Source organism: Pongo abelii, chromosome 23 (assembly GCF_028885655.2).
Source record: "Pongo abelii isolate AG06213 chromosome 23, NHGRI_mPonAbe1-v2.0_pri, whole genome shotgun sequence".
Lineage (NCBI taxonomy): Eukaryota > Metazoa > Chordata > Mammalia > Primates > Hominidae > Pongo > Pongo abelii.
In genome coordinates, this window is record NC_085929.1 from 24,786,553 (window position 1) to 24,795,472 (window position 8,920).

The 8,920-nt window shown below is 53.3% G+C and overlaps 1 protein-coding gene across 1 annotated transcript in view; it reads right to left on the reverse strand.

Annotated features, from left to right (window-relative positions):
- The window catches only part of LOC129052780 (uncharacterized), a 39,880-nt gene that overhangs the window by 2,132 nt on the left and 28,828 nt on the right, over window positions 1–8,920 (reverse strand). The window contains exon 2 of the mRNA XM_063722759.1: window positions 2,843–5,735. Coding sequence (XP_063578829.1) covers window positions 2,843–5,735 — 2,893 coding nt within the window. The remainder of the gene's footprint in view (window positions 1–2,842; window positions 5,736–8,920) is intronic.

Genomic DNA, 8,920 nt, shown 5'->3' on the forward strand with positions numbered 1-8,920 from the left:
CCAAAAATGCTAACCTATGCATTTCAATACTATAAGAGTCACACAGGTGGAAATAACCAGATGAAATATCCTTCCCAACCCACACGAGCCAGTGTTTTTTCTGTGAATAACAAAAACAGCAGAATTTACTCGCCTCTCCATAAGAGGTTACCACTTCTGTGTGTTCCCCTGAAACAGGTGGTGGCTGGGTGAGAAGGAGGACAGCACTAGGGCAGGAGATGGGGGCTCCAGTATCGTGGGCAAGCTTCCTAAACCTCTGCAACTTTCAGCCCCTAAATGGGATGAGCCATCAGAATTTTTAGCACAATGCCCAGAACAAAGTAAGGATTTGACAAATGACGCCTCTCTCCACATTGTTCTGTCATCAGCCACCGCATCCTGTACCTCCAAGCCCACTGGGCTCCGGCTGTTTCCATCACATGGAGAATGACTCAGAGCCTGGCCTCCAGCCACCCTCCTGGCCTTTCTGCTTCTCACTCTGCCACTGGCTCCTCATGGACCAGCCTGGGTGTCCTCAGACATACCACACACTTCACTGTGGGAGTCACGCAGCCCTCACTGCTCCTTCCTCAGGGAGCCACGGGGCTTTCCTCCTCAGGAGGACTCTGCAAGCAGCTGGATGAAGGGCCCTCTCATCCCTCACCCTTCCTCAATTTTTGTCGCAGTTCTCCTTCCATCCGCTCAGTGCAGCACACACTGATTCGATCTTCCATCTTCCCCAAAAGACAGGAACAGCATGAGCAGTAGAGAGTAGATTCCAATGATAGAAAAAATAGTCAGTGATTTATCATTTCCATTGATCATCAATGAAGAAAATGTATCCTGAAGGTCATGTACCTCCTATGGGACTGCTGCATCCTCAGCCTCCTGAATTTCAGCCTAGCACCTTCCTCCCCAGCACAGCAACAGGTCAGCCCTTACCAGCATCCCTCTCTTATTGCCTTTGTGCAGAGCCAGGACCAGGGACAGGGGAGCCCTTGGGATTGTCCCTCCCCAACAATCTGTGAAACAATCCTTTATGTCGCCAACAAAGTACAGCCTTATAAATTGGTGGTCAGTCCCTCCCAACACCTCTACCACTGTAAAGCTGGCAGCGCCTCTCCAAGGTTGGCCTTCCCAGGCACTGCAACTCTAGGTGACGGAGTGTGTCCTTACCTTGAGGCCTGGATGCCCAGTCTATCCTGTCCAATGAGCGAGCTGTGGAGAAGGGGAAATTCCAGGTTAAGGGGAGACTAGCGGGGTTCCTGCTTTTATGTTGCCCTGTTGGGAAGGCTGTTAAAGAAACACAAAGTGCTAAGCAGTGAAGATAGAACATGTTTTCATTATTTAAACCAATACATTCCACAGATGGAATAATAAGAAATGCTACAACTAACCTAACCGAATCCATCAGCATATCAAAAAGAGAATCCACCATGATCAAGTGGGTTTCATACCAGGGATGCAGGGATGGTTTAACATATGCAAGTCAATAAATGTGATACATCACATAAATAAAACTAAAAACAAAAATCACATGATAATCTGAATAGATGCAGAAAAAGCATTTGACAAAATCCAGCATTCTTTATGATTAAAACCATTCATCCAAATCAGCATAGAACGGACATATCTTAAGGTAATAAAAGCTATCTATGACAAACCCACAGCCAACATTTTCCTGAAAGGGGGAAAGTTGAAAGCATTCCCCCTGAGGACGCGAACAAGACAAAGATGCCCATGGTCACCACTTCTACTCAACATAGTGCTGTTCACTACAGCATTGGTTATAAGAGCAAGACTGGAAACAGAAGAAATGTGTACCCATAATGGGGTGCTTAAGTAATTTTGGGAATAGTCATAGGGTGCAGTACTTTATAGCTCTGAAACAATACAATGGATTTACATTTGAAATGTGGAATGATAACTAAGGTGCATTGCCCAGTGATATATGCAGAGGTGCAGAGGACTTTGTGTAAACACGATCACACATCAGCATGCATTCCAGGTGCATGTTTCTATTTGCACATAGATTGCAGGGATGATATGCAAACAAAAATGTTGACTTGGTGTTTGGAAGTTCAGAGTGGAAGGGAAACTTCCTTGCTAACCTTTTATGATATTTAGAGTTTCTAAATGTGAATATGTAATACATTTAGAAATCTTAGTTAATAAGAAAAGCGCGGGGACAAAGACAGGCACGCACTGAAATGGTTTCCTGGAAGACAGGGCCCAGTTGCATCTCTCAAATGGGACCAGATTGGAAGGGAAACCAGCTGCTTTGAGCAAATGAGGCCATTTCTGAATGAGCTCCCAGACTAGATGGTGCCGAGGGCCCTGGACCTGGCAGCTGGGCTGGACATCGCACGGCCCTGTATTCCAGGAAACGGCATCTCAGTGCTTGTCTGGCCATTTCTCCAAAAGAACCATCCACAGGCCATTTTTCCATTCCCCTGCTATGCACAGACGGGCCCGGGCCTGACCAGAAACTCTTCCTTAGGGTTTTCAGTCACTGCCAAAACTTGAGCGCAGCAGTGAGGATGTGATGTTAAAATGTGACTCTGGGCCAGGCAGTGGCTCGTGCTCATCAACCCAGTGCTTTTGGGAGGCTGAGTTGGGAGGATCAGTTGAGATCAACAGTTCAAGGCCAACCTGAGGAACATAGATCTCTACAAAAAAATAAAAACTAGCCAACTCTGGTGACATGCACTGGTAGTCTCAGCTACTCAGAAGGCTGAAGTGGCTTCAGCCCAGGAGTTCAAAGCTGCAGCTATGACTGTGCCACTGTATTCCAACACGAAATACAGAGTGAGACCATGTCTTGAAAAAAGGAACAAATAAACTAGGTATAGAAGAAACATACCTGAAAATGGCAGGGCTGTGTGCAGTCCGAGATGGCCTTGGCCTCAGCCTGCAGTTCACTGTTGATGCGCTGGAATGCCGCCTCCTTCTCCAGGTCCAGGTCTTCAGCAGTGACCCGGAACCCCAGCTCTAAGGGAGGTGGCAGCATCAAAAGCTCCCCTCGCCTGCGTGGCAGCAGGGGAAACTTGCGTCTACGGGGCCTAGAGGCCTGGGATCTGGGGGAGCCATTCCTGGGGGTGAGTGTCTGCCCTGGTGCTATATCTGCCGCCTTTTCACACCGGGTGTGACCCGAAGAGACAGCCTGAGGTCCGTCCTCACTCACTGTCTTTGAGGAACTGAGGGTTAGCTGGCAGTGGGATGAAGCTGGCCCCCTCTTCTGCTTTAGCCCCGGGAGACCTCCCGTAGAGCTGTAGGAACTCGAGATGGCATTTCGTGTGGTGCACGAGCTCGTCCAGGAGGTCTGGGATCTCTTGTTATATCTGACTTCTGACCTCTGGGCACCTGCTTCAGCTGCGGCTGAGGCCCAGAAATGTGAAGGGCCTCCATCCACTCCATTCAGTAGTGACCCCGACGTGGGGTTCAATGTGGAGGGGGGAGGGGCTGCTGTGGCAGCTGCAGGAGCAGAAGTGCCAGGCCTTGTTCTTCTGATGCCCGCATCCATGCTTGCAGCTGGGAAGGGGGCAGGAATCAGCGAGGTGACCTGGGCTGAGTCCCGGGAGTGGGAAGAGGTGGCAGGACAGGTATCTGAGGAGGAGAAAAGGGGGCCTGGTGGTCTGTGCTTCTTCCCAGACACAGGAGCTGTAGAGAGGACCTCTGCAGCAGAAGCTAGGGGGGCCACTGGGCCCAGGCAGTCTTGGGACTTGTGTCTCTCCTGCTGTGCATCCATACTGGGTGCTTTAGAGATGGCAGGCAGACCAGAAGCCCCTGTTGCAAGTGAGGACAAAGTGTGGGAAGGCCGTGAGGGTCTACAGTCCAAGATGGCCCTGGTCTCAGCCCGCAGTTCACTGTTGATGCGCTGGAATGCCGCCTCCTTCTCCAGGTCCAGGTCTTCGGCAGTGACCCGGAACCCCAGCTCTAAGGGAGGTGGCAGCATCAGAGGATCCCCTTGCCTGCGTGACGGCAGGGGAAGCTTGCGTTTACGGGGCCTAGAGGCCTGGGATCTGGGGGAGCCATTCCTGAGGGCCAGTGTCTGCCCTGGTGCTATATCTGCCGTCTTTTCACACTGGGTGTGACCCGAAGAGACAGCCTGAGGTCCGTCCTCACTCACTGTCTTTGAGGAACTGCAGGTCAGCTGGCAGTGGGATGAGGCTGGCCCCCACCTCCGCTTTAGCCCAGGGAGGCCTCCCGTAGAGCTGTAGGAGCTCGAGGTGGCAATTTGTTTGGGGCACGAGCTCGTCCAGGAGGTCTGGGATCTCTTGTTATATCTGACTTCTGACCTCTGGGCACCTGCTTCAGCTGTGACTGTGGCCCAGAAATGTGAAGGGCCTCCATCCACTCCATTCAGTAGTGACCCCGACGTGGGGTTCAATGTGGAGGGGGGAGGGGCTTCTGCGGCAGCTGCAGGAGCAGAAGTGCCAGGCGTTGTTCTTCTGATGTCCGCATCCATGCTTGCAGCTGGGAAGGGGGCAGGAATCAGCGAGGTGACCTGGGCTGAGTCCCGGGAGTGGGAAGAGGTGGCAGGAAGGGGATCTGAGGAGGAGAACAGGGGGCCTGGTGGTCTGTGCTTCTTCCCAGACACAGGAGCTGTAGAGGGGACCTCTGCAGCAGAAGCTAGGGGGGCCACTGGGCCCAGGCAGTCTTGGGACTTGTGTCTCTCCTGCTGTGCATCCATACTGGGTGCTTTAGAGATGGTAGGCACACCAGAAGTCCCTGTTGCAAGTGAGGACAAAGCGTGGGAAGGCCGTGAGGGTCTACAGTCCGAGATGGCTTTGGCCTCAGCCCGCAGTTCACTGTTGATGCGCTGGAATGCCGCCTCCTTCTCCAGGTCCAGGTCTTCAGCAGTGACCTGGAACCCCAGCACTAAGGGAGGTGGCAGCATCAGAGGATCCCCTTGCCTGCGTGACGGCAGGGGAAGCTTGCGTTTACGGGGCCTAGAGGCCTGGGATCTGGGGGAGCCATTCCTGAGGGCCAGTGTCTGCCCTGGTGCTATATCTGCCGTCTTTTCACACTGGGTGTGACCCGAAGAGACAGCCTGAGGTCCGTCCTCACTCACTGTCTTTGAGGAACTGCAGGTCAGCTGGCAGTGGGATGAGGCTGGCCCCCACCTCCGCTTTAGCCCAGGGAGGCCTCCCGTAGAGCTGTAGGAGCTCGAGGTGGCAATTTGTTTGGGGCACGAGCTCGTCCAGGAGGTCTGGGATCTCTTGTTATATCTGACTTCTGACCTCTGGGCACCTGCTTCAGCTGTGACTGTGGCCCAGAAATGTGAAGGGCCTCCATCCACTCCATTCAGTAGTGACCCCGACGTGGGGTTCAATGTGGAGGGGGGAGGGGCTTCTGCGGCAGCTGCAGGAGCAGAAGTGCCAGGCGTTGTTCTTCTGATGTCCGCATCCATGCTTGCAGCTGGGAAGGGGGCAGGAATCAGCGAGGTGACCTGGGCTGAGTCCCGGGAGTGGGAAGAGGTGGCAGGAAGGGGATCTGAGGAGGAGAACAGGGGGCCTGGTGGTCTGTGCTTCTTCCCAGACACAGGAGCTGTAGAGGGGACCTCTGCAGCAGAAGCTAGGGGGGCCACTGGGCCCAGGCAGTCTTGGGACTTGTGTCTCTCCTGCTGTGCATCCATACTGGGTGCTTTAGAGATGGTAGGCACACCAGAAGTCCCTGTTGCAAGTGAGGACAAAGCGTGGGAAGGCCGTGAGGGTCTACAGTCCGAGATGGCTTTGGCCTCAGCCCGCAGTTCACTGTTGATGCGCTGGAATGCCGCCTCCTTCTCCAGGTCCAGGTCTTCAGCAGTGACCTGGAACCCCAGCACTAAGGGAGGTGGCAGCATCAGAGGATCCCCTTGCCTGCGTGACGGCAGGGGAAGCTTGCGTTTACGGGGCCTAGAGGCCTGGGATCTGGGGGAGCCATTCCTGAGGGCCAGTGTCTGCCCTGGTGCTATATCTGCCGTCTTTTCACACTGGGTGTGACCAGAAGAGACAGCCTGAGGTCCGTCCTCACTCACTGTCTTTGAGGAACTGCGGGTCAGCTGGCAGTGGGATGAGGCTGGCCCCCACCTCCGCTTTAGCCCCAGGAGGCCTCCTGTAGAGCTGTAGGAGCTCGAGATGGAATTTAGTTCGGGGCACGAGCTCGTCCAGGAGGTCTGGGATCTCTGGTTATATCTGAATTCTGACCTCTGGGCATGGCGGTCTCTCTGCAGAGGCCCGGGCCTGGGCACAAAGGGAGAGAGGCCTCCGTTGTCCGACAGGGGCCGAAATGCAGACCGTGCATCCCTGGTGACCTCGGGGACCCTTCTCTGATCATCAGGATTCTCTTGGACTCTAGGGTCCTTGTCCTGCTCAGCCATCCCTGTCCCGCTCTCCTTGAGGGCCCTCAATACTATCTTCCCTGGCCACAAGTCTGGGGACAGCCGGGTGTTGTGGGCCCCAAAGGGGTGACTACCTGTTCCTGGGTCCCACAGAGATTCCTTGTGCTCAGTGTAGTGGCTGAGCTGGAGGATGCCCTGGAATTCGGCGCACACAGCACTGGCTTGCTGTGGTACCTGTGCAATCAAATTGAAGGCAGAATCACCGGGAAGGAACACAGGTCTTGCAGGATCACAGAAAACCTTCTTAGAGTTGTCTTGACACCACTGATGCCAAGTGTCCGGGTGCTTGTGGGATGGCCTGCCACTCAGTCCAGGGGCAGGAGAAACGGGGAGATCCCACAAGCAAAGTGAACTGGGGGATGGGCTGAACGGACTCCAGGCAACTGAGCCCTACTAGCAGGTCCTCAGCCTGGGCCCTGACAGGAATGAGGGGCACAGAGTGCCCAGGTAACCGCTCCTGGGAGGACTCGGAACCGTCGGATGCTTGAACGCTGGAGAGCTGGACTCTGAGGGTCCTCGTGGAGCTGCCAACTCGGCCAAAGGCTAAGCCAGCAGTTCCTTCTGTTGCCGGGCAACGCGCCTTTTAAACCTGAGGGAGTGGGTGTGTGTGCTCATAATGGCCCCAGTGACAGAACGACCTTAAGGGTTCCGTTGAGATGGAGTTTCGCTCTTGTCCCCCAGGCTGGAGTGCAATGGCGCGATCTCAGCACGTGCTGCGACCCGGGCACAAAGGTCACGGGAAGAACAGGTGCCCACAATGGCTACAGATCTGCCCGTGGATCACTGAAGATTCCTGCTCTCCTGCAGAGGTGGAGATTGCAGTGAGCTGAGATCGCACCATTGCACTCCTGCCGGGGCAACAAGAGCAAAACTCTGCCTCAAAATAAAAAAAAAAAAGAAAAAAAAGAGGCTGGGCGTGGCGTCTTATGCCTATAATCCTAGCACTTTGGGAGGTCAGGGCAGACGGATCAGGAGATCAGGAGCTGGAGACCAGCCTGGCCAACATAGTGAAACCCTGTCTCTAGTAAAAATAGAAATTTAGTCAGACATGGTGGCACGCACCTGTAGTCCCACCTACTCGGGTGGCTGAGACAGGAGAATCACTTGAACCCAGTGGCGGGGCAGGGATTGTGACGCCACTGCACTCCAGCCTGGGCAACAGAGCCAGCCTCTGTCTTTTTTTTTTTTTTTTTTTGAGACGGAGTCTCCCTCTGTCCCCAGGCTGGATTCCAGTGGCCTGATCTCGGCTCACCGCAAGCTCCGCCTACCGGGTTCATGCCATTCTCCTGCCTCAGCCTCTGGAGTAGCTGGGACTACAGGCGCCCACCACCACACCCGGCTAATTCTTTGTATTTTTAGTAGAGATGGGGTTTCACCGTGTTAACCAGGATGGTCTCGATCTCCTGACCTCGTGATCAGCCCGCCTCGGCCTCCCAAAGTGCTGGGATTAAAGGCGTGAGCCACCGCGCCCCGTCGAGACTCTGTCTTAAAAAGAAAGGCCGGGTGCGGTGGCACTTTGGGAGGCCGAGGCAAGTGGATCATGAGGTCAGGAGTTTAAGACCAGCCTGGCCAAAATGGTGAAACCCCGTCTCTACTAAAAATACAAAAATTAGCCGGGCGCAGTGGCAGGTGCCTGTAATCCCAGCTACTTAGGAGGCTGAGGCAGGAGAATTGCTTGAACCTGGGCGGCAGAGGTTGCAGTGAGTTGAGATCATGCCACTGCACTCCAGCCTGGGTGACAGAGTGAGACTCTGTCTCAAACAAAAAAATAAACAAAAAAAATGGGGGTAATAATAGTACCAAGCACATAGGGTTGTTGGGAGGATTAAATGGGGTCATCTGTGGGAACTGCTTTAAACCAGTGCTGGGCGTCTAGAGGCACTTAGCATTAGTTCCCGTCTTTACTGCTACCTTATTCGGGTCTGTCTGGAAGCAGTGTGCTCCTGATAGTCTGGGAGCAGAAATCTGTGCTCACCTGCAACCCCAGATTGTTATTTTCTTACTGTCGTGTCTCATAAGCCAAAGCCCTTTCCCCAAGAATCCTGAGATTAGTGGTACTTCCTCCCTCTTAAATTGCTTACCTTGTGGGGTCTGCTGAGCCTAAGGTTGGGTTGGAAAAGAGGAGGTTGGTTGGTAGGGGTCAGACAAATGTTATCTTTTGTTTTTCTCGTATTCTTGTAAGTTCCTTCTGCCTTTCAGCCTCTCAGGGTGACACTGGATTAGGCGATTCTTCCCCAAAGTTACCTTCTGATTTATTTCCTGCCTCCCTGTAGTGGGGACTGGGCAGAGTCCTCTCCACTGGAGTCCGATATAGACAAACTGGGGAGTCCCTCTTATCCCTGAGCCCCACAGATGCACATTTGGACTTAGCTCCGTGGAGAACGATTTGAATGAGAGGAAGCCATATTCTCAGTTATGCTTTCTCTAATGTTTCTTTTTCTCTCCCAACAATTGCTCATACTACTCATTTGGCAGTAAGTAATATATACTTTTGGTGACATCTCACTTTTCCTAATGGACTATATTAAAACTTTTCTTGTTATCGAACTCTTTTTTGTT